At 42.3% G+C, this 26,944-nt stretch overlaps 1 protein-coding gene across 2 annotated transcripts; it reads right to left on the bottom strand.

Annotated features, from left to right (window-relative positions):
* Positions 1-240: 240 nt before the first annotated feature.
* arl5a (ADP-ribosylation factor-like 5A) lies at positions 241-19,499 on the bottom strand. Of its 2 annotated transcripts, XM_042336437.1 has the most exons (6): positions 19,312-19,499; positions 9,231-9,291; positions 6,841-6,988; positions 5,541-5,624; positions 2,842-2,993; positions 241-1,979 (listed from the first exon to the last, which is right to left on the bottom strand). In XM_042336437.1, the coding sequence occupies exons 1-6, from the start codon at positions 19,355-19,357 to the stop codon at positions 1,931-1,933; spliced, it is 540 nt and encodes a 179-aa protein (XP_042192371.1). In that variant the 5' UTR covers positions 19,358-19,499; the 3' UTR covers positions 241-1,930. The 2 variants fall into 2 exon arrangements, with proteins under 2 accessions (XP_042192371.1, XP_042192370.1); XM_042336436.1 differs by lacking the exons at positions 9,231-9,291; positions 19,312-19,499 and adding an exon at positions 8,410-8,598.
* Positions 19,500-26,944: the final 7,445 nt, after the last annotated feature.

Below are 26,944 nucleotides of genomic sequence, written 5' to 3'. Positions count from 1 at the left end.
TCTCAAAGTTGACTGACTTCGGGATCCGCAGAAGGGAATTATCCAAATGGCTTTCGTTTCAGTTGTTTTCTCCCACGAAACCTTGCTCCCTAAAATTAACATGCAATTGTCACAAAGGTTGAATGGTTTGAAACATAGTGCTTCCCCTCGACCTAGAAACAAAGGCAAATCTATAGGAGAACCACGTGCGTTAAGTTATGCCTCGTGACTGTGTAATTTTCAAATTTCCGGCACTGGATATTTGCACATGTACATCTTTTAATAACGTAAAATATGCATCAATGTAGCTTGGATGCTACAGCTCAGCGTCCTTGCATTTCTTCATCGGACAAACAAATCTCTGCCTCTGCGTCGATGAGGACAGCTATCATGTACAAGTATATACAGCAGAAACAAAGTTTCCCATTTGGAGTTCAATATAGGTCCTCACTAATAACCAATACATTATGGTACTGTATTCCCAATATGGTCAGGATTTTGAAGTCCACGAGTCAACTAGCATCTCATCCCGCTCCCAATCCCAAAACATTCTGAATCATTTAAAGGCTATTTTTTTTTTTGCATCTCAGTCTTTAAGTCCAATTACACTGCAAGGCACCCAAAGGAAACCACCATACAGAATCACAAGGTTCAAACCTCCCGGTAGCACATTTTCAAGCCCATATATCACAAAGGGTTGGGTGGCATTGGTGTGGACACACAGCAGCATTTGATCACAGTGATCAAAAAGGAACCAATTGATGTAGTCGGAAAATCAATATTACAATTAACCTGGCATTGTAACATTGGAAAGTATTTTACAATTACAGACTATTGGAAATTTCAATCATGTGAACACTGCTATTAAAGCCACACACTTGGCTACTGTGTCACACAAATATTTTCAATACAGTTCAGTCTTTATGGAACAAAGTATAGAATGGACTTCAGTCAAGTGACTAAAGGCGCAGTGTTAAATCAAAAACTGGAATCGTGAGCTTCCTTTTTTGGTGTGAGCACAGCAAAACGAGATCAGGGAAGTTAAGTTAGCATTGCTAACAGGTGTTAATGTTTTTAATCTTTCAGCTACATAATACTGCTGGATCAAGCGGAACCTCAATATTCAAAATGACTGCTCGGGTTCCACTTGTCGAGAAGTTCTGAAGTTACAAAAGAAATCAAAAACTTTCCCGACTGTCATAAGTTAGAATCTTACTCAATGTAGCACTCACATTAAGGAACTATTGTACATTTAAAAATATAAATACCTGTGCACCCACTTACTAAATACAATGTTGAGAATATTTAAGGGTATCAGCATCATTCTGCCCGAAGTGTCGCGCAGTGAAGCATCAAAACACTGTGGATTATCATATTTAAAATACACCGTTTCCTTGTTCATTTCTACTTGAAAAGAATAGTTGCGTTCAAATTATGTTCGCACCGTAGCATTTTTATGACCAAAACCTGATTGAAATTTGCTGAGAGAAATTGGATATCTGATATCAACGACTTGAATTGTTATTTGATCAACAGTATTTTGCTGTGACAGTTTGATTAGTTAAAAAGTAAGTCACAGCTTGTGAACTAATGCTGGAACACACGTGTTTAATTTTTTTCCCTTCTCTAATACTTACCAAATATTATAAAATTCTACCCTGAGCAGAATGTGCTGGTTCCAAAGAAAAAAATAAAGTCAATTCATCACAGCCATCTTTGAAAGAAAAGCCATAAATGATCAATTGAATTTTGAGTCCTGATTCTCAGTCTCGATCCTTAAGGAAGTCTTCCCAAACACGGACTTGAAGCCAGTGTGAAAATAGTAAACTTTGCTCCGTCTGGGAAATAAATACCAGTAAACCCAGCAAGCACGAGGCAAGAAGTCATTACTGGGAGAAATGTGGTTTATATAGCTATTAATGATCCATGCATCCTTATCCTTTGGTGGAGGTCATCTGATCTTAAGCCTTGATGTCATCCATTCAAGCCCTTGGCATAGCCTGTGAAAGGAGACGAACACACAGTTTTAACAGAGCACTTTAGCTTCACATCCATCTAACTTGTCAGCGTTCGCTCACAAAATATACAGTCACTCCACTTTAATAATAATCCTTGCATTTGATATAGTGTCTTATTATTATACCAAATAATAATAATAATCCTTGCATTTGATATAGTGTCTTATCATTATATCAAAAATAATAATAATAATCCTTACATTTGATATAGTGATAAGGAACAAATGACTTGTTATGGCATGAGTCCCTCAGTAGCACAGGATAGTTTGTGGACTTGCACTACACCAGAAGTGAAGCACACTCTGGCTTTCAGTGCTAAACGTCCAGCTTCCTGCACATACAGAAACATCGGCCATGTCACTTCCTGCATATTGTGTACCTGCGCTACGTGCAAGAAGTGGCATTCTGTGGCATGTTCTGTACATATTTGGGACACTCTACTCTCTTAAACACTCTGGGACGCTACCCTGTGTAAGGGGCGCTATAGAAATGCAAGTTGTTGTAGTATGTCCTGACCCAACTGTCCAGCGCCTTGGGACGTCCTCCCAACGTGAAAGACTCTCTATAAATGAAATCTTGTTGTTGAAGTGACAAATATGAAGGGCTGAATGGCATCCAATTTTTAGAGCATCTCATCTTAAAATAGGATCCTACTTGTTGACCCAAACCACCATGTTATAAACAGAGTCGACCTGTAGTAAAACATTGGAACGTTTTAAGAATATCAGAGCTCAAATCCCTGACTGGAACATGCAGTTTATTGGAAAATGTTGTTATTTTTATTTATTATAATATTTTATTCAAACCAGTAAATAAAACAATTCTTCAAATGCTGAGCACTCACCCTTCTCCTGTCAGCGCACAGCAAGCTTGGATGTGCCACTGGTGATCTTTAATTGAGGTCAGTTTCAGGTACTGCGAGATCTCAGCTACCGTCATGCCTTCTTTAACATCTTGCTTGTTGGCAAAGATCATCAATCCCGCTCTCTTTAGATCCTAAATTTAGAATATGAATCAAGATTACAACTTGCATCCTTATTTAATAATCTCCAAGCTGCTACAATATTGGTTATGTGTGATTTCCTACACAACAAACACCTGATCCCTAACTCTTTCAACACAGAAACACACAGAGGAAGAGAAAATCAGGAGGTACAGTCATCACAAACCTCCAAAAGTCAACTGCAAAATAGCACCAACAAGATGAATAGGAGCAGATCTCGATCTTATACATGTTTTCATTACATCGAGGCTCGACTAAGCAAACTCACTGTTTGTCAGCCTCCCCAACTCCTCCCTTCACATGCTGCAGATCACCCAGAACTCTGCAGCCCGTGTCCTCTCCTGCACCGGGCTCCGTGACCCTATCACCCCCATCCTCGCCCGACTCCGCTGGCTTCCCATCACACAGAGGATACAGTTCAAGATCCTGGTCCTCACCTTCAAATCCCTCCACTGTCTTGCTCCCCCCTACCTCTCTGACCTCCTAACCCCTACCAGCCTGTTTGCTCCCTCCGCCCAGCGGGCTCCGGTTTGCTTCGTGTCCCCCGCCTCGCTCGCCCCACTCTTGGCGGGCGGGCCTTCCGCCATTCTGCACCCATCCTCTGGAACTCCATCCCGCAGTCCCTCCGTCTCGCCCCCTCCCTTGCCACTAATGTCTATCGAGCACCTTGGGACGTCCTCCCGACATGAAAGGCGCTATACAAATGTAATTTTGTTGTTGCTGTTATCCGCTCAACCGCTGAACAAACAGCTGAACACAAGTACAATACATACAAAAAAGCCACTAGATTAAAAACAAGTTAACCTACACTTTTGCAATGACTCATTGCCACATTTCTACAGCTGCACACATTTAAATCCATGAAAACACAAATTACAAGTTAGGGCAGTAATCTTTCAGACATCCTCACAAACGAGTCCAGATTTCATTGTGGTTCTTTTTTTTTCCTGTGCCACATACCGCAGCTCAACACCATTGTTATCATGAAAACAGGAAAAGGCCTAACCTGCATTCTGAAGGCTCTGAATAAATCTGGTAACAACCACAGAAATATACAACACAGCTGGAGACCAATCGATCCATTGTTCATACTACTGTTTGCTCCTCTAAGACACTCTTCTAAGATTAGTCCACTCTAATGCCAAATCTCTAGTCTTTGCCCAAATCCTCTAACGCAGGGCTCTGTAACCCATCAACCGCAAATGACTTAAATAATAATACTTGCACTTGTTATAGCTCCTTATTACATCTTCGAGATGTCCCAAACCACTTCACAGAATACACCGTAAAATGAATTGACTGGATATTTTGTGGGAGAAACGTGGCACTCAATTGCGCACATCAGTCCCACAAAAAGTTGTGGATTTGAGTGATCAAATTATTATTATTATTTTTTACAGGATTATTACCCCCGGAAAAGCGTTCCGCCAAACGTTTTGCCCTCCTGAGAATCACTCAGATCCTCTCGCTTGCGAGACGAATGCTCTAACCACTAAGCTACAGGACTTCCTGGAGCGTCAAGAAGCCAAACACCTGCACCAGTCCAGGCATGTCCATGCCAAATCTATACCTTGTTTCCAGTAGCGATACCCACTGTCTGCTGATTTTAAAACTTATTGTGCTTTACGAATTTGATGTGTGCCCATTCACAATAAAAAAAGTGATTTAATATAAAACAGCCATACTTTTAAATTACTGGATAGGACCTAGGTCTTCGGTAATACAACACAAAAAAGCCTTCAACAATGCACCCAATTTACATAGAGCTTAAAATTCATCTGAGTTGAAATTCTGCTTGAATAATTTAAGAAAACAGCGTGGGGGGATTTAATATTTTTGATGCATTCAAATCATTCTTGTGAAAAATTAATTCAGACTCCACTTCACCAGTGGCTGCCAACAACAAGAATCAGATTTGGCACTCACAATTAGGTCAGTTGCTTGTGAATTGGCTGCATTTTTCAGAAATTCAGGGAGTTTGATTTGGTTGGTTTTAGTTGGTAGTACTCTCTTGAATCAGAATGTTGTGAGGCAAGTCCCATGTCAGGCCTCTGCACTCAGCCCAGGCTGACAACCCAACGTAGTGCTTGAGAAGCGCTTCATTGTTGGAGGTGCCGTCTTCAGATGATCCCATGATACTATTCGAAAAAGGGAATTTCTCCCGCTGTCCTAGCCAACAATCCCCCAGATATAATTGATAAATTGGTTTCCTTCATCGATGCAAACTACCCACCTTTTACTCCGTGGAGAAAAAGATTTCAAGGAAACATTGCTTATTTCAAAAGAACCCTTCTGAACAGCTAAAACTACTAAAAATGTTTACATCTTTTAAGGTGTGGGGGAGTAATTAATCACAAAATGATTCAGTGATACCTGAAATAAATACAGGTTTATAAATTTATAGAGCCTTGCTAGACAGGAATCAATTTCTGTTTGTACTAATGAATTTCAGATAAGTATTGTAACCAACAACAGTTATTTCTCTTTACAATCAGAACGTGTTGCAATACATGTGAACGGATGAAGCAAAAGATGCTTACCTCATGAGCCAACATTTTGTAGAGTTCATCTCTGGTAATGGCTATCCTTTCCCTGTCCGTACTGTCCACAACAACGATCACAAACTGCAAAGACATTGATTGGTTTAGATAGGAGCTGAAATGGAGGCATCAATTTTATTTTGCAATATAGTCGTACGAGTAAGATTCATATTCATGCAAGACCATACTTGAACAGCTTGTATCCCACTCCCCCCACCACAGATAGGGTTTTGACACTCACTTTGAGGACATGACTATATTTATTTTGATTCCCGGGCAGGGCGAAGGTTAGGCAATTTTCCTTACTCCATACATCTCTGTTTAGCTAGCAATAAGTAGGAACCCGGTTGTTAGGCGATTGGCGGATCGCTTTCCGGGGATAATAATCCCTCCACAGAAAAATAATAATAATGTGGTTACTCAATCCACGACTGTTTGTGGGATACTGCTGTATGCAAATGGCTGCCAAATATACAGTCAATTCACTTTACAATATATTCTGTGAAGCCATTTGAGGCAACTCAACGATGTGATAAGGTGCTATATCAAATGAAAGGATTATTATTATTACATTGCCAAGTCTGCCTTGGATTACAGCTGCCAAATCTTCTCTGAGCCAGTTTCATCTCCATGCAGACCCCTCTCACAGAGCTGAATGAACCCACCAGGATTTCAACAAAGAAGCTCCTGGTTCCAAGTTTACTTCTGCTGACTGAACTCCATGTTAACATGATGTTATGAGTCAAGCACATGTGATGCAAGCCAATGCAAGAAGCCATCCATTCACACAATTAGTGCGTAAATACAGCAAAGAAAGCTTGTGCAAACACGTTGTGCATCAAAGCCAGCTTCCACTGCGGTTCAGTTCTATGGAGCTAACCAAACCTCCCACTTTCAAAAGAGGGGAAAGTTGTGAAGACAAAATAAAACCACATCAATAAGCGCCATATGATTTCAACCACAATTCAAGGCGAGTTAAACGATGCAGTACTCATGGGCTCTGGCAATATTTGACCCACAAAATAGACAGTCAATTCACTTCACAGTAAATGTTGTGAAGCCTTTTGGAACATACAGAAGACATGATAAGGCTCTATATCAAATGCAAGTATTTTTATAATATTTAAATGCTGCTGTCTAAAATGGTTTCCATATGTGGAGCAATGCATTTATTTAGACTAGACACTATATGCCTCTTGAGCGCTCGAATATTAACTCAAACTACCATGCCTTATTAATTTAGTGAACCATTATTTTAGGTACTTTAGGTAATTAAATGTAACAGTAAATTCAAACTTACTTCAGTATTAGTATAGTAAGTATTCCATGATGAACGCAGTGATTCTTGACCTCCAATATCCCACATTAAGAAATGTGTATTGTTCACCATTACCTCTTCCACGTTACTGCCAATTGTGGGTGATGTGTGCACAACTTCATTCATTGAACTGGGATGAAAAACAGAGCAACAAGCACTTATTGAGATTTCTGGAAGTGCGGAAAATTCAAACAATAGAACACAAAAGTAGAGAAACCAAAAGATGTTTGGAGCTGTATACACTAATAGACACTTCCTTTATGGCAGTCAAACAATAACACCTCAAGAACAATTCTCAGCAATTGCACTGAGGAAGTCAGTTAAACTTTGAACATAAGATCTCGGGCATGAAAGGCGCTATATCAAATGCAAGGTCATTATTATAAAAATAAAGTCTGAAAACAAAAATGGAACCCACCAGTGAACTATTTTCACATAGAAGCCAAATGCCTGGCCCTTGCTCAGGCTAAATTAACAAATATTTAACCAATTGATAACATTGGGAAGAGATGCATCCTGTATACACTCTGTTTCCCCAGGTCATGCTTCTCCAGATTGGCTCCCAGGTTGCCCTAAAGCAGGGGTTTCCAACCAGTGTATCAGCGGTAGGCGGCGGCTTGCACATGCTCAATACAAAACACTAGAGGAAGGAGCGATGTTTACCACAGTTTAAATGGTCGAAGTTTATATTTTTATTTCGAGATACATGAAATGCCTTGTGCACCTGGTTTTGTTTCCGCTGGGACTCGATAACTCCGCAATTCTATCGCTCCTTGAATATTTTGATCATGTGCGAGAGCGCCACCTAGCGGTGATCGTCGACCGGTTGGAGACCCCCCCCCACCCCCGGTCTAAAGAGTTAAATTGAAAGGAGCCACTCCACAACTTTGCGAGTCAGTGGAGACTCACTTGAGCTTCAGTGCGCCTCACAGACGCAAATGCACGTCAGATCGTGTAGTGATAAAAAAATGATTCATTACAGTAAAAGAATGATGTGACTATGTTTTGTTCTTTTATACTGTTGCCAGCTTCCTATGTCATTCACCTCCCCAGTCCATGCCTTCTCTACGTTAGCCAGTCTGACGAGGAAAGAACATAAAGGAAAGAAAACACAAATAAAAGCAACATAGGCAGAAGATTGCTGGACTGTCAGCGGTAGTTTGCAGCAGTAGTTTGGGTATGGAGAGAGAACCGAAAGAGGGCAAACTGTCAAAAAAAAATCTTAAAAATCCCCCAAAATCCCTGAGTCAATTCTTCAGAACTGCTTTTACAAAAGCTGTAAAGCTCTTAAATCAAAGGGAAAATATCTGACAAGTGTATCCTCAGGGCGAGTATGCAATCAAGCAAAGAATACTACGCCCATCTGGCTGAGAATGCTAACGATGGCGAGCAAAACGTCATGGAACAAGGAAAGGATCCTGCCAACAATCGTGTAACCGGATCTAAGTATTCCACCTACATACAAATAAAATACTCTGTAGTCATAGTTGCTATTTAGCCAAGTGAAGAATATCACTGCAATTTCTTGATTCCATTGATAAATGTATTTACCATAAGTTCTCCGTCCCCCTCCAGTTTTCTCCCAAGTCACAATTCTGCTGAAGATGACTAAACAGGTCATTATCCTTCCAAGAACAAGCCTGATGGGCACCCCCTCCCGATCTAGTTCTCTTCCTCTCGCCACCCCACCTTGCCTCTGCAGAAGGCATCCGATTTCAGCTCGGTATGTCTGCAGTCTCTCTTCCCAACCATGTCTGCAGTCTGTCTATGATTACAGTGGTGAGACATCACCTTGTTGACGAGTATCAACAAGATAATAATAATCCCTCCAAAAAAACCAAAAAACAATAATAAAAAAAATTGGTCATTTTCAATCTACGACTGTTTGTGGGACATTGCTGTGCGCAATTGGCTGCCGCGTTCGCCCACAAATATACAGTCAATTCACTTTACAGTGTGTTCTGTGAAGCGCTTTGGGACGTCCTCCCGACGTGAAAAGCGCTTTATCAAATGCAAGGATTATTATTATTATTATTATTATTACCTCTGAACAGCAGCCAGTCTAGAAATCAGGAGCTCAGCAGTAGACCAGCAGAAACTGATCCTGTGATCCACCACACGAAGAGTGCTGCCTATGGCTGCCACAAAAGCATTGCCCAACACACACCATTAAACTGAGCAACTTTAACTAAACAGCTACCTCAAAAACGGTGTGATTTAATCCTTTTGGGAGCTGCACCAGCGTTTGGGGAAAAAAAAATTCCGACTAAAATTGTAAGAGTAATCTCGTGGCATTTTTGAGAAACGCACTGTTCAAAACAATTACACCCCAAATTATAATGGTAAAACAATTTTTCAGCTCACACACTTACAATTGGTAAAGGATTGTGGTCTTTCCAGCATTGTCTAATCCCACGATTATCACTTTGTGTTCTGTGAAAAAAATAATTCAGAATATTAATAAATTCACAATATTAATAAATCCATGAAAACTTCAGTTTCTATTTGTAATTTATTTGGAAGAACGGCAATGTTAAACTCAGAACTTAGAAATATTAAGATGAAACAAAATCAGGGATAGAAGAGTGTCTTTATAGGCACAATACATACTATGGTTATTTTTTAAAGAGGACAATGTCAGCAGCAGTAGTAAGACTACTAAGTAAACAAAGGACCCTCTTCATAAAAACAATATGCATTTATATAGTTCTGACGAAGGGTCGTGGACCTGAAATGTTGACTCACTTTCCTTTCTCCATAGATGCTGCCTGACCTGCTGAAGTGTTCCCAGCGACTTCTGTTTTTGTTTATGCATTTATATCGCGCTTTCATGTTAAAGTTAAATCTCTCTACATTTGACAAATGTAGTGGTGGACATAATCAACAGAAATGAGATTTCAACATGTTGACCGAAGGCATGGTCGTTGTTGAAAGTTTAAAATGAACAAGAAAGCTTGGCTCAAGTGGTTTAAATGTCAAACAATCAGTCCATTAAGATATCTAGCTTCGTCAATAACTGCAGCCCTTACCTTGGATCTGCTATAAATTATTCAGATGAGGGATATCTTGATAACAATATCCTTCAACTCCTTAATTTGAGACAGCCTTCTTTTCAGATACAAATTAAATATGTGTTTCTGACCAATCTAAAAGCTACTGAATAAAAAGTTACATACACTTGTAGTTAAAATAGATTTCAATAGATTTATTGCATTGCAGAAAAGTAACCCTCAACGGGGTTATTAGGCGAACTACGTTGTTTTCCACAAACAATGGAAAATTGGTACTTGGAATGGGACTCCCAGCGTTTATGATAAGAATAATCCTTGCATTTGATATAGAGCCTTATCGTGTCGCTGAGAAATCTCAAAGCGCTTCACAGAGTATATTGAAAAGTGGATTGACTGTGTATTTTGTGGGGAAAAAAGCAGCAGCCAATTGCTACAGCGGTGTCTCACAAACAGCCATGGATTGAGTGACCAATCTTTTTTCTTTTGGAGGGATTATTACCCCCGGAAAGCGATCCGCCAATCGACTAACAACCGGCGATCGTGATAACTACTATGTGACAGGACTCCACACTTTTGGATTCTCGGGCCAATTTTAAACCAAGCGCCTGTGACAGAAATCCATTTGAGTAGCAGCAAGTACATTTCCATCAAACAATGCGGTCAGTGGACCTGTGGCTTCTATCAACTACTGTGTCCGCCCTATACAAAAAAAACTTGGGCGTCACAATATGCAATAAACCACAATGGCACACCATTCTGTTGCGGCAAGACTGTTAAAACAACAACTTGCATTTATATAGCACTCTTCAGGTGGGTAGTGTCCCAGAGCACTTAGCAGTGGCTTGATCCAAAGCAACCAAAGCAAAGCAGCAGAACGTTTAGCAAAGTAATCCCTGAACTGTTGGATGAGAAGACCCAGCATTAAACAACTACTGCAAGCTTTTTTCACCAGAGCATAGAATATCAGTTGAACCCCTTCTCCGTTATGCACACAATGTCAATGACAATGCCTACTATTGTTTTGGAAAGCGGTTGGGCAAACGCATCAGTACTTGCTATAGTCAGCAAAGATCTGTATACTGCAATACCAAGAATTTTGATTTAGGAATTTAACTCTATATCACTTTGGGATAATCGGTTCTAAAGAAATTTTTGACAAGTGAAATTTTCCAATCTTGCCGTCATGTAACAGAAGACGGGACTCAAGGATGGTATGTTGCCTCCCTGGTGCAACAGTCTTAGACATCGCAGAAAGGGTGGATAAAATTCTTCAGGGGGAAGGAGAACATCCAGAAGTGGTGATCCATGATATTGGTAAAAAAAAAGGGCTGAGACTCTACAGGGTCAATATCAAAAGCTGGGGAAGACACTAAAGAATCGAACATCCAAGGTGGTGATCTCTGGATTGCTCCCTGTGCCTCGGGCAAATAAGTACCTGAATGGCAGGATCAAGTATATGAATGTTTGGCTGGAGAAATGGTCCAGAAAAGAGGGCTTCAAGTTTCTGGATCATTGGGACCATTTCTGGGGCAGGTGGGACCTGTATCATATGGATGGTTGCACCTAAACAGGGCTGGGGCGAATGTGCTTGCAGACAGTCTATCTACTGCTTTTGGGGAGGGTTTAAAGTAGTTTTGAGGGGGGAAGGGAATGCAAAAAACGAAGAGCTAGAAAATGGAGAAATGAAACAGGGGGGGAAGCACAGAACAGGTCAAGTCGGTCTTGGAGTGCATGTGCCTAAATGCACGGAGTTTAGCAAACAAGATTGGTGAGCTGCAGGCTCAAGTGGTCATAGGGGGATACGATGTAGTAGCAGTAACAGAGACTTGGCTCAAGCAAGGACAGGAATGGGAGCTGAATATTCCTGGCTACAATATATTCAGGAGAGATAGGGAAGGAAAAAAAGGAGGGGGTGTGGCAATGTTAGTCAAAGATACGGTTATAGCCGTGGAAAGGGTCGAGGTGCTGGAGGGCCCCAAAACAGAATCTTTCTGGTTAGAGTTAAGGAAAAAAAAAGGAGCTGTTACGCTGGTAGGGGTAAACTATAGACCACCAAATAGTGGGAAGGAAATAGATGAGCAGATCTGCAAGAAGAGCTCAGACAGATGCAAGGCCAATAGAGTTGAGGTAATGGGGGACTTTAATTATCTCAACATAGACTGGCAAAACAATAGCGCAAAGGGCAAGGAGGGGGAAATATTCCTAAAATGCATACAGGACAACTTTCTTGATCAGTACGTTTCCAGCCCAACAAGGAAGGAAGCAGTGCTGGATCTAGTTCTGGGGAATGGAGCCGGTGTCAGTGGGAGAACATCTGCGTAATTGTGATCATAAGATCATTAGATTCAAAGTGCATATGGAAAGAGACAAGGAACCATCTAAGGTAAAGATATTTAACTGGAAGAGGGTAAATTTCAGTGAGTTAAAAAGGGATTTGTATCGGAAATGAAGCAGAAAAAGGAGGCGTATGACAAATGTCAAACCCAAGATACAGAAGACAACCAATTGAATATAGGAAGTGCAGAAGAGGTTTGAAAAACGAAATGAGGGGCAAAAAGATTATACGAAAAAAGGTTAGCGGGTAACATTAAAGGGAATTCTAAAGTATTTTACAAACATATCAAGGAAAAAAGGTGAGTCAAAGGTAGGGTGGGGCCAATTAAGGACCAAGGGGGAAATCTTATTGTGGAGGCAGAGGCCATGGCTGATGTACTGAAATGAGTACTTTACATCTGTCTTCACAAAAGAAGTAGATGCACCAAATGCCGCAGTATCGGAGGAGAGGGCAGAGGAAATAGATAGGATAAGTATAAACAGAGAGGAAGGACTGAAAAGGTTGACTGCGCTGAAGTTAGGTAAGTCACCCGGTCCGGACGGGATGCAGCCGAGGTTACTATGGGAGGCACGGGTACAAATAGCAGAGGCTTCGGCTATAATTTTTCAATCTTCGTTGGACACAGGAGTGGTGCCCGAGGACTGGAGAGTGGCCAATGTGACTCCCCTGTACAAAATGGGACAGAAGGACAAACCTGGGAACTCCAGGCCAGTCAGCCTAACGTCAGTAGTGGGGAAACTCCTGGAGACTATAATCCGGGACAGAATAAATCTTCACTTAGAAGAATATGGGTTAATTAGGGACAGCCAACACGGATTTGTTAAAGGCAAATTTTGTTTAACAAGTCTAATAGAATTGTTCGATGAGGTAACGGAGCGGGTGGATAAAGGTAGTGCAGTTGATGTAGTTTATATGGACTTTCAAAAGGCATTTGACAAAGTGCCACATGAAAGACTTGTAAGAAAGATAAAAGCCCATGGTATAAAAGGGACAGTGGCAGTATGGATCCAGAACTGGCCGGGAGACAGAAAGCAGAGAGTCGTGGTGAACGGCTGCTTTTCTGACTGGAGGGAAGGGTACAGTGGCGTTCCCCCAGATACCACACAAAGTGTACGCTTCCTGCCATTCATCCACCCTTGACCACTCTTGCAAGCGCTTCAAGGTGCTCATGGCTGGCTCCAGCAAATATACGCCGAACGTCAGCTCGTCTACACTGGAAACCAGAAGTGACGTCTGCTGAAAAACTGATGCAAACTGAGCTGAACTCTTTATGCTGACGTCCAACACACTGTATATGTTTCTATAACAGTATATTCCTCGATAAGCGTTAGCCAGTAGACAGACAACAAAGCCAGTAGACAGATAATAATGAATAGTTTCAAACTTTTGTGATTTGGAATGCAACAGTCTACAAAAAATTGTAACTCAAGGCACCTGGGTTTGAATTTGGTCCATTGTAAAAGCGATAGATACATACTAATAATAATAATAATCCTTGCATTTGACATAGCGCTTTTCACATCTTCTAGACGTCGCAAAGCGCTTCACAGAATAGACTTTAAAGTGAAATTGACTGTGTATTTGTGGGCGAAATGTGGCAGCCAATTGCGCACAGCAGCGTCCCACAGACAGTTGTCATGGATTGAAATGACCAATTTATTGTTGTTTTTTGAGGGATTATTATCAGGGGTGTGGAGTCAGGAAACTTGGCCAAGGTTTCACCCTGCCGGGAATCGATTACAGGTCTCTGGCTTGCAAAGGCGAGTGCTCTAACCACTGAGCTACAGGTCTCCAACACTGCACAAATGAATTTCACCAATTTCAATTCTATTCAATATAAAATCCTCAACATAATTTGGCAACTTCACTTTGCATAAGGATAGCTAGTACATCACTAAGGAGCAGTAGAAAATACCCAGGTTAAGCCATAGTGTCACAGGAGTGGAAAGGGAGCTAACTCATGTGATACCTGACCTGTGACTGCCTCGTGCTGAGAGTGGATGCTAAATGTGGAAAATGTTTCATTATTCAACAGAGCTTTGGAGCAGACGTTCTACATCGGATAAACCAAATATAAAAAATTCAAGAAAATTAAAAATGTATGCCAATAATTATCTGAAAGTTGAAATCAATAAGACCACGAAATGAATTCAGTAGGCTTATAAAACCATATTCGGCACTGCATGTCGCTTACAAAATACGGTCAATCCACTTTACATTACATTCTGTGAAGCTCTTTGAGGCGTCTCAACAACATAATAGGCGCTGTGACAAATCCAACGATTATTATTATAATATTTGGTGACACCACAGGCAAAATGTTACACTATGTCCCAAAACATTCAGTGGTTTAGAGAGGCTTTCACACTGATGTCCTCGTTGTTTTACAAAGGTTTAGTGTGAACGGCAAAATCTTCTGTGTGCCTTTTTTAAAAAAAGCCCGTTACACACCATTTAAATGCTGGATAGATAGAACATTTTTTTAATGCTGTACTGTCCTTTTACGTGTGGTATTTGGGTTGAACATTTCCTCAGCAGTTGCAAGACTTGCCAATTCGGGTTCGGGGCACAACTGATTCCAATTATAATATTGAAATTCTGTGCATGCTCAGTTTAACAAGGAATTACAAAAACTAAATGTTTTTACAACAATAATAGTTGCAATTGATATAGAGCCTCATCTCGCCATTGACGTCTCAAAGTTCTTCACAGATTATATCGCAAAGTGAATTAACTGTATATTTTGTGGCCGAAACCCGGCAGCCAACTGCGCACAGCAGTGCCCCGCAAACAGTCGTGGATTGAGCTTCCAAATTATTAGTTCAATTAATAAATAATAAGTTTAAATAATACTTTTATTCAAGCAAACATTTCCTCACCCCACACTTCCAGCCATTGTGAGCAGGTGAATTGTCATTTCAAAGGAGACATCAATGCTGCAAGTGTGATTTGACCAAAAAATAACTTCTGAGTTTATTCCACATTTTCAGCAATTAGGTTTTCCCCCCTCCCCTAATCTTAACCAACAAACAGAATTGGGGGAGGGGAAAGAAGTAAAAAAAGGTAGAAGCAAACCAGGAGTGGTGGCTAAGACAAAATAAACTATTAAATTTAAGTCACTATACTTTGGTTTACTTTGCTAACAACTGATTCACACTGGATCCTATAAATCCCACTTATCCATTTATAAAGCAGATTCAATAAGCTCTTGTTGTTCTATTTGACAAGACATTGCTGTCAAACATTTAAAGAAATAAGTGAACATTCCTGCAAACAATAATCTACAATTAGGGGGCAATAAAAGCACACTGTACAACATGGAACAGACCGGTTCTATCACAAAAATGCAGCAATGTTTAAAGCTCTAAGATTGCAATGCAAATTTGGGTGGTCATCAATAATCAATACTACAATTGTGCTGTCTAATTGCAATTTTACTTATATTAGTACACAAGCCCCACTCATTGAGGAGTTCCACTTTTAGCTCATACCATATCATTCCAACCAAGATGCCAACCAAGGGTTTGAAGGGACATGAAAATATCTCAGTAATATCTCACTTTCATCTCTTCCTTCCCATTGAAAAATCACCCCAACTCCACTGCGTATCCACCCAGAGCAAAGGTAGCTAAGATTCAACACTCAGCAATGTGGGATTATGAACATTAACTCAAAGGCCACCACCTCTACAGACTGAAACGTGATCTCCTTTATGATGCATCCAGGAGTCATGCAAAAAAAACATTTTCAAACTGAATAATAAAACGTGAGTCACATCAAACGTCATTGCAGAGAACCTTGTGCATACCTATACGTTAACAGTCTTCCAATATAACTATTCTAACCTATTCTAACAATGAAGTTTCCTTCCATTTATAAATCAATTGCTTTGCAAAGAAATGTACAATTTCTTACAAAAACCTGGATAAAATATCAGGAAGTGGAACCCACAGCACATTGTCACAACATACAGCTGCTCTTATCTATTTTGCCACATATGCATAAACCAAGCACAATCCTTCCACTTTACTCCTTGCATGCCAACATTAACAACAAAATTACATTTGTATAGCGCCTTTCACGTCGGGAGGTCGTCCCAAGGAGCTGGGGCTCAGCATCGGGGAGGGTGGAAGGCAGGTGGGGAAGCGGGTGATCGAAAGCAAAGTCGAAGAAGAGGGTCAAGATGGGTCTTGAAGAAGACAAGGGAGGGGTGAGGCGGAGGGACTGCGGGATGGAGTTCCAGAGGGTGGTGGCAGAGTGGCAGAAGACCTGCCCGCCAATGGTGGGGCGGGCAAGACGGGGGTACGTGAAGCAGGCCGTAGCCTGCTGAGCGGAGGGTGCGGGCAGGATGGTAGAGGGTTGTGAGATCGCAGAGGTAGGGGGGAGCAAAGCCATGGAGGGCTTTGAAGGTGAGGACTAGGATCTTGAACTGTATCCTCTGTGTGATTGGAAGCTAATGGAGTCAGGCGAGGATGGGGGCGATAGGCTCACGGAGCCCGGTGCGGGAGATGATACGGTCTGCAGAGTTCTGGATGATCTGCCAGTCATTCTTTGCTTTGTTTTATAATAAAACACTTAAGGTTTACTCAGACAATTGTTTTCTATCTTACTTGTACACAAGGTGGGGGGGGGGGTTTCCTCACGTAAATACTACAAGAGGAAAAAGAAAATGTTACTCAGTAAAGACATTTCAGGGAGTTTCCATAATACATAACTATCTTACAGGATCAGATTTCACAAAATTAAACCTGTTAAGAATACACTCACTATAACACAGCATCTTCACACGATTGGAAACTTCACAGCATAATTGTTTTCGCACATTTCTATCAAGTACGAGCAAAATAACCCAGAAACACAAGAGTGGAATTGAGAAGAGAATCGTTCAGAGAAGTAACTGTGCTCCAAAGCCACTACAACAGACAATCACACAAAGAAGTCCAAATCATTGCACACAACTAGTTTTCCTCAATAAATTCCCTACATACCTTGATATTGAATTCCCCACACACCTCGACTACCGCATCCACCTACAAAAGTCTCTAAAATTTACAGTAAAATCCTGTGAATCACCTTGATACATCTCAATGATAATAATCTTTGCATTTGATATAGAACTTATCACGTCCTTAAGATGTCTCAAAGCGCTTCACAGAATATATTGTAAAGTGAATTGACTGTATACTTTATATATCAGCACATAATATGGGAACTATATTAAATTCTTGTATTATTAACTGAGGCAATTTGTAAGCCAATGTAACTTGACAAAAACTCACTTCTACAACAGGAAACTGCAGAAGTACACCCCAAGCACTTATCCGAACCACCAAACCTAAAAAAACACTACACAGGAAAGCTCACACACTAATAAAATTTAGCAGGCATAGTATACTTGTCCACATTCACGGTATACTTTGAGAATTATATGAAACACGAGTACTTAGTGTAACTTTACAATTTCTTTATACCATCCTTTATGAAAATCTTCAATACCGCCGTGCCATTTTATCGAATGCAATGCGTTTTAAAACCAAGTCAGACAGAATGCACAGGACTATCATCATTAAAAAATATTACACACAACCTCACTTTAGTAACACAATAAGCACCAATACACACAAGAGAAATGGAGGAGCTACTTGAAAACTTTTAAACTTTAAGACAGAAGCCAATACTTCACCCAACTACTGAAAATACAGCACTGTTTATTTTTATTGGCCTACAGGCACACTTCACAGTAAAATCCTGCGAAGCACTTTGAGACGTGATAAAGCATTGTACCCAACAAAAAAAAAACTGATGAAAATTATTTCCAGATTTCCAGCTCATTCCATCTGTAAAGACTTTATTCCCATCTTCCTCTCTCCCTATTTGGGATTTAGTCTCACCCCTCCTTTCTCTGACAATACACACTTAAAGTATAGTACGAGGCGGCTACTGTGATACTTCACAGAATTTCAGATGAGACGTTAAACCGAGGTCCCGTCTGCCTGTTCAGGTGGGCGTCAAGAAATCCCATGGCACGACTTGAAAAAAAGAAGGGAATTTCTCTCTCTCTCGATGTCCTGGCCAACAATCACCCAAATAAAATCGGTCGCTCACACCAATGGCTGTTTGTGGGACATTGCTGAGCTGCCACATTTCACCCACAAAGTACAGTCACTCCATTTAACAGTATGTTCTGGGAAGCGCTTTGAGAGGTCTCGGCAACGTGATAAGGCGCTGTATCAAATGCAAAGATTATTATTATTATTATTACAGAACACAGTAAGTCTCAAGCAAAACAGCATGGGAGGAGGAGGGAGGAGGAGGGGGGCGCGCGGGGCGATTTTAAGACCCAGAAACAAGCCAAGAGTGTGACTGTGACTATGAAAGAGACACACACATTTCGAGGAGGCAGGGAGAGGTTGTGGGGGACAGAAAGAGGGGGTGTGGGGGGTGAAGAGAGAGGGTGAATGGGTGGGGGGGGGAAATGGGAGGAAGGGAATGGGGGGGTGAATGGGTGAGGGGGGAGGGACATGGGTGAGAGGGGGGAGGAGATGGTGAGGGGGGGCAGAAGACGGGTGGGTGAGGGGGGGGGAAGATGGGTGAGGGGGGAGGAGATGGGTGAGGGGGGAGGAGAAGATGGGTGAGGGGGAGGAGAAGATGGGGGGGGAGAAGATGGGTGAGGGGGGGAGGAGATGGGTGAGGGGGGGAGGAGAAGATGGGTGAGGGGAGGAGAAGATGGGGGCGGGGGGAGAAGATGGGTGAGGGGGGGGAGAAGATGGGTGGGGGGGGAGGAGATGGGTGAGGGGGGGGGGAGAGAAGTTGGGTGAGGGGGGGGAGGAGATGGGTGAGGGGTGGAGAAGATGGGTGAGGGGGGAGAGGAGATGGGTGAGGGGGGGGGAAATTAATAGGTGGGGGGGGTAATGGAGGGAGGGGGTAATAGAGGGGGGGGGGGGTAATGGAGGGGGAGGGTAATGGAGGGAGGGGGTAATGGAGGGGGGTAATGGAGGGGGGGGTAATGGAGGGGGGGGGTAATGGAGGGGGAGGGTAATGGAGGGGGGGGAGGGGGGGGGGTAATGGAGGGGGGTAATGGAGGGAGGGGGAGGGGGGTGGACCCACCTTGGTGGTTGAAGAGTCTCCAGAGTTTGGTGAAGAGGATTCCCATCCTCCAGGCAGGCAGTTTGCTGGTTGGGGTGAAGTGAAGTGACTGACCGCCTGGCGTCTTTGCCCCCCTTTTCTTGACCCCCTCCCCCTCAACCTCACCACCGCCGCCGCCGCCACGCACTCCCCACCCCCCGCGCGCCGAAGGCCCCCCCTCCGCCGCCGCCTCGAAATAAAGTCCCAAAGGAGCGACGGGCCCTGCGAGATTGAGTGGAGCCGCGGCCTTTCCTGGGGGTGGTGGGGGGGAGGGACTCGGGTCGAGGGGTCCGGGGGGGGGTCGGGAGCCTCCTACGAGGAGGAGGAGGAGCTGAGGCGGGGGAGCGACGCGCGACGCACGGTCAGGGCCATCACAAGCCGCGGGCTCGAGCTCGAGCGGCTCGTCACCGGCCACGGGCAACGTCAGCAACGTCGGCGTCGGCGGCGTCAGCAGCGTCGGCGGCGTCAGCAGCGTCGGCGTCGGTGGCGTCGGCAGCGACGTCGTCGACGTCAGCCTCGTCGTCGTCGTCACCACCACCACCATCACCACGGCTGCGCCTGCGCACAACTGAACCCCGCCCCCCCCTCTCCCACTCACCGAAGGGCGTCCCGCCCGAAAACCCGCCCCTAAAAGTAGCCCAATGATGACGCGTGGCCTTGCCTTCCCTGGAGCGGTGGTCCGCCCGCGCACTCCCGGCCGTCGGGCTCCGCGCCTGCGCGCGCTCGGGCGGTTCCGCCGACGTGGTAGCCCAAAGCCCGCCGCAAGACCAGCCCAAAAGTAGCCCAATTATAACAAGGCACACACACACACCCCCACACCTCCCCCCCACACACACCCCCCCACACACACACCTCCCCCCCACACACACCCCCACACACACACACCTCCCCCCCCACACACACCCCCACACACACACACCCCCCCCCCACACACACCCCCCAAACGCCCCCCCACCAAAACAATATATATATACATATAATGATGACAATTCGGTCACTATAACCCGCGGCTGTTTGCGGGGACGTTGTCGCCGCCGCCGGCGGTGCAATCGGCTGCCGCAAAAAAATGGAAGTCGACTACGCTTTGTGGCGCTGATTCGGACGCAAGGCCGATGGTCACCCCCCCCAAACCCCCCCCACCCCCCCGCCATCCGGAAACATTAAATATAATCGGGGGTTGGGAGCAACAACCACCAAATTACATTGGCGCAGCAACGACAACGACAACCGAGCGCTTGTCGCTGCGGTTCGCTTTTCTTTTGCGTCGCTTCGTGAACTTCCTTCAATAATCATCATAATAATAATAGTCCTCGCATTTGATATAGCGCTTTTCACGTCTTCTCGACGTCTCAAAGCGCTTCACGGAATAGACTGTGAAGGGAATTGACTGTATGTTTGTGGGCGAACGCGGCAGCCAATTGCGCACAGCAATGTCCCACAAACAGTCGTGGATTGAAAATGACCAATTTATTATTGTTTTTGGTTTTGGAGGGATTATTATTAGGCTCTGTGTGGAGTAAGGAAACTTGCCCAAGGTTTCGCCCTCTGCCTGGAATTGAACCCAGGTCTCTCGCTTGCAAAGCGAGTGCTCTAACCACTGAGCTCCAGGACTCCTCAAGCCTCGGGGGCGATTGAAATAACATGAAAAAACAGGAGTCTAATCAGTAAATAATCCCACGATCATCGAGTGATATTCCGTAAAGTTTGCCTAAAGTTCCGTGACAGCTGCCTCAACGCTGACCGCTGGGTGACGGACGCCGATCATCCACCGTTAACTTTTTATTATTACGATGGTTTTTTTTTCGTTGTATTACGACGGAAGGACAATTTAGTGCTGGGGGACTTTCCGAGAGACCGGGGATTTTCTGAAGGTTTCCAAAAACAAAATACTAAAGAAAATCGAGTGACGATGGGTCAGCGATTCAGGCCTCCGTACAAGTACATGAATAAATGCGGTTGGGATATTAATAATAATAATAATCCTTGCATTTGATATAGCACTTTTCACGTCGGGAGGACGTCCCAAAGCGCTTCACAGAACACACTGTAAAGTGAATTGACTGTATATTTGTGGGCGAACGCGGCAGCCAATTGCGCACAGCAATGTCCCACAAACAGTCGTAGATTGAAAATGACCAATTTATTATTGTGTTTGGTTTTGGAGGGATTATTATTAGGCTCTGTGTGGAGTAAGTTGACAGCCTTCGAGGACTTGAGGAGCGCTTGTGACATGTTAAACCAGGATCGATAAGAAAGTGAGGAAGAGAGTACGTGGGACGACCAACGTACACAGAGACTGTTCTACGGAAATTAACGGTACAAAAAGTGCGAGCGAGTCGATTTGTCCAGAGATTCGAACACAAAACCCAAAACCACAGACATTTTTTTTGGAAGAAACTTTTTTTTTTTAATTTGTTTTTTTTTCCAACCTTTTAGAAAAAAAAATCTAATCTCTAAATTGAAAATGCAGCTGACTTTAAAACATCTACTTTTCCAGAGACCGGGTCTTCGGAAATAGTTATAATTCCATGCGTGTAACTTGCACTTCGTCTGCCAGTTCTCTGTACACACACACAAAAAAAATAGCGAAGCAATTCAATGTCTTCTGAAATCCCCCCCAACCACCCCCCCACCCCCCACCCCCACCACCCCCAAAAAACGCCACTGAAAAGCCGAGGGGATAAGTCAGCATAACATGCAACACAGTGCACATTTGCATAGGTAATGGAAGTAACTCAACATGCTGTTCAGAATACCGAAAATACTATATATAAACGGTGTGCTGCAAGAAACAATGCTATAGTATAGACCTTACACAGAAGGATACCTTTCGTAGAACCCCACCGAGGGCAATTCATTTTGTACAGCATGTTCGACGTATTTCTTATCAATATTTTCATACCAATTAAAGCAGCAACTATTTATTTACAAGCTTTTCCATTTTTTTTTTGTAAACGTGTAGTATTAGAAATGTGCAAAAAGGTCCTATAGTTTGAACATTTGAACATGCTATTAAGTCCTCTGGGCACTCAGTACAGTAACGCCCTCACCCTTAGATAATATGATGGTGAAGGAAGGAATGTTGCTTAAACTTCTCATCGTAGATCAAAGTTCTCTGGGATTCCTTCTCGTCATTTTTTGGCGGTGCCCGAAGCAGCCTTATATGTGTTGACACATTAGAAAACTCAATAGGTAAGGCATTTGACCAATTTGTTGTAACACTAATACATTATAAATGCACGTAGCCCATCTTCCAATCCAAGTCTTTGCAAATTTTGCTTTTTTTTTTTGCATGTTTCTGAAAACATTACTCGAAACAAAAAAAAGAGACATTTTTTTTAAAATGAAAGTTAATACAAGTAAAATCGTCTTGATTTCCGTGCCAGTCTTTTCTTTAATATAAGAACGACTTTGATCGTTGTCACATTGAGGTATTCTAAATATAGTACAGCATTTAGATCTTCTTGTTTAAAAAAAATTACTCAACGAAAATCAATAAAGATCATTAAAGTGCTACCGTATAATTAAACTGTAAATAATCATTTCTAAGACAAAAAAATATGTATTTTATAGCAACTTTTTTTTTAAGACGATAATCCCAATTTCTAAAAGGCAAGCTTTTCAATTCAAACAATGATTTTGCAACTTTTCTCTTGCAGGCTTTAATTATTCCAAACTTTGAATGCATTTTTATATAAGGCAATTGCAACGTGGGGGATGGGTTTACTATTGTAACTGGAACAATATTTTTCATCTCAAAAGCCAGAAATGGAAGATGAGCTACTGACAACTTTTTAGTCTTGTTACAAACTTTTTTTCGTGTGTGGATCAAAATAGTTGTGAAATAACTAATCGGAGGATTTATTGGAGAAGCAACTAAAAAGCATTGACAAAGAGATTTGCGCTTGTCACCACAACATGAGAGCCAGTATACCCTTTACACTGATCTACTCCTTAATATCAATTCAACCTCAAAGAGTTCAGTCAGCAAACCAGGGCCTGCGTGCTGTTCAGCAGTGCGCTGCCAATAAAAAAATCGATCATTGCAATAAAGGTCTTAGCAGAAAATATAAGTGCGTTTGTTTGTGTGTGTACGTGTGTGTGGTGAGAGAGAGGGGGTGTGGGGAGTGTAGGAAGCAGTTGTAGCAATGCAAAAATCGATGGGATCTTTTGTTCGTGAATTTATTTGGCATAAGTGTCAGTGGGTGGCCTCAATACCTAATCATATTAAATTACTAATATTAATTAATAATATTAATGATACTCAATTGAAATTATTCAAGTGTTGCAGGGAAAAGAAATGGAAAATGTTGCTCACCGCACACCACCCATCTATTGTATCAAGAAAAGTCTATGCCTGCATATAGATTAAGGTTATAAATAAGGCCCAGTTTAAAGAAGTTTGTTTTAGTACTAATGGAGCAGTAGATGTGCATCATTGGTATCAGTTTAGGCACACTGCTGTATCATGCACAAAGTGGGACATGTTACAGACAAGGAGGTGCGCAGCAATTCATTTTGCAGATTTACATGTACATTTAATCTATAAACCTTTTTCCAGTTTTCAGCTATTTTCAATACAATAGTTCTTTCCAGTTTTCATCTTCCAGGTCTTTGAAAGTAATTATGAAAATGGACTTTTTCCTTTCGGACCATTACAGACTAACCCAGTCTATGATTTTGGTCTTTACTAGTGTAATGACGAGGATGGTTCTATTCACTGTACGCGTGTGCAATCCACAGCCCCAGTGTTTCACGCTCGCCGTTCCCTCCCATTTCACAAACTACGTGCCATTGCAATATAGAATTCCCTTAACCGGTTGAAAATCCAGGATTTCTGTCTGCCGAAATCAGATGTGAAAATCCGGGATTAACAGGGTAAGGGTTAATGATCACAAACCTTAGCAGCACTTCTCGCGTGTATGCAACTCGCAGCAACTTTAATCAGTGCTGGTTGACAATGTGCCAACTCGTCCTAGCCCATGGAATGCACCTAAAGACTAAGTATTCTGAATGTGTGCGCGGTAATTAGAATCGCCTTACTTTAATTGATAAACATGTACAGAAGTGTGACATGCAATCTCAGCTAATGATTATTACCACTGGCTTCAAGTTTTCAATGTTAAAAAAAATACTGAAAGGCTAAAACCTGTTGCCGTAACCCTCCTAATGCAAGAGATCCAGCTGGGCATTCAATAGTACTGTTTGTTCAGCAAAATTGACAGCTGCTTCAACAGTGAGCAATATCACAACCATCACCGGTAATCTGGTGATAAATTTTGTGTCAGTAGTATTTGACATACCAAAGGCATGCAGCAATTTATGACAGCAGTGTAGCACATATGACACATAACAAGCTATTATCGAAACAATCACTTGTGAACAACGAACGGAACAAGTCAATTGTGTTGCCAACAAAAATAAGAGATTGCATTAAGGTGCAAAAATATACTTCCACGGGCCAATGAACTCCAATCAGTTGGCATGACGAATGGAAGACTTATGATTATCAAGGCTTCGAAACTGGCATCTCCAAACTCGTATAAAATCCCAATGTCCCCCGCACATCGTATCAATATTTATCACATAGTCCACTGATAGGTCACGCAATCAAACTCATTCGTATTAAATCTTTACCTTTTTTAAACTCGTGTTCAATGATGACTTTTTTGTTGTTTGAAAGTTGGACTGAAATTAAACTTATCCAACATTTCCACATGATGGGCTATGCCAATAAACGTTGTTTGGCAAGTACTAATATATTGGACGTACAGTATTAGGTTCACCCTCAGCACAGAGCCTTTCACAGCAATTCTGACATTGAAAAAAGAGCTTTGTTTTTCCCCCCCATCGCCCTGGCCAACAATCTTCCAGGTGAAATGTTTATTCATCTGGAGTAAGGAAACTTGCCTAACATTTCACCCTGCCCGGGAATCGAACTCAGGGCCTCTTGCTTGTGAGGTGACTGCTCTAACATGCAACAGGATTCCACAATTGACACACTCAGAATTCACCTCTGAAATGCACCGCATTTGTATAAATTGGGTTTGAGGTGCGTGATCATACAGTGATTCAAGCTGGAGCCGAGCTGACGAAATTATCTTGAGGACGTGTCTTTGCCAGGGTAGAATTGCAAGTCTGCATTAATCGATTTACTCTTTGCTCACAAATAGTCCCTTAGAAATTCTTGGGACAGACCAATAGCTCACGCAAAAACATTTACTGTTCTGCGTTTACTGTTATCAAAGAGGCATAGAGTAACATAGAGTGTTACTTGATGCTTACACCAGGAAGAAAGTAAAGAGAGGGGTGGAAGGAGGGGTGGAAGCTGACGTGGAGTCTAATCACCGGCATGGACTAGTTGGACTGTCTTGTTAATGTGCTGTAATATTCTATTGGAATTCTATATAATACAGCACGGAAAGAGGTCATTCATTCCAACCAGTCCATGCCGGTGATTATACTCCACACAAGCCCCCCAGCCTTCCCATTCCCCTCACTTGCACCTCTCTATTCCCTTCTCCCTTACGGAGGCATCAAGTTTCCGCTTAAGTACACAGATGCTATTTGCTTCAACCAAACCAGGGGCTCTTTTAACGTTAGGAAATAATTTTGTTTGCCGCTGGATTTTGGAGTTCTGCTGATTTGCTCCTTTGTATTCCCAGCTCCCAATCCCCATGGGAAGTACAAAATGACTTCCTTCTTCAAATCCCTTTAAAGATTGTTTTCCTGTGCTATGAATTGAGCATAACTCTATTGCATCTGGGAAAACGATTAAGGTGGGAGAGATGACCTAAAGTTTTCCCAAACAATAAAGGTTATTAATAAGATAGAAAGAAAAAAAACATGCATTTTAATAGCATCTTAACACGCTGAAACATCTCAAAGCATTTTGCTAAATAATTGCTGTCAAGTTTCGTGACTGTTTTTGTAGGCAAACGTGGCAACCATTTGCACCAGCAAAGTCTCACAAGTGGTCACAGGCTCAATGATCACTTATATCTGGAGGATTACTGACAAGGACAACAAGGAGAAACTTCCTCCTCTTTCGAATAGCTTCATGGGACATTGGCAATCATTCTATCAAGGGATTTTTAATAATAATAATAATAATCCTTTCACTTGTTACAGCACCTTATCATGCCTTCGAGACATTTCAAATCGCTTCACCGAATATGCGGTAAAGTGAATTCACTGTATATTTTGTGGGCGAAAACACCCACAAAATAATGTCTAACTGAACACGTAGACAGGATATCAGTTTCAGTCTCATCCTAAAGACAGCATCTCCAACAATGTAGGACTCCTTCACTATGGCTCTGGAGTGTCAGCCGAGATGGATATGACATTATTGACTTATATTATTTGGTATTAGGATAGAACAAGGGGACATGATTCTAAGCTAAGAAATGGATAAGCTAATGATCCACTTGCGCTGTGAATCAATGTCAAAATGTGCTGTATAAATGGGAAAAATAAATGGTAGTCACATGCTACAATAATGAAGATTAATTGTTTATAGCAATTAATTCTGTATGGATTAATCTACCATCACAGTGGAAAGCTTTGGGAACCTTAGATCCAAACTTGTCTAATTCTTCCAAGCCATACAACA

The sequence above is a fragment of the Callorhinchus milii genome, unplaced genomic scaffold, assembly GCF_018977255.1.
Source record: "Callorhinchus milii isolate IMCB2004 unplaced genomic scaffold, IMCB_Cmil_1.0 Scaffold6, whole genome shotgun sequence".
In the NCBI taxonomy this organism is placed as follows: Eukaryota; Metazoa; Chordata; class Chondrichthyes; order Chimaeriformes; family Callorhinchidae; genus Callorhinchus; species Callorhinchus milii.
The sequence above is the reverse complement of the archived record's forward strand: the minus strand, read 5'-3'. Positions and strand labels throughout refer to the sequence as shown.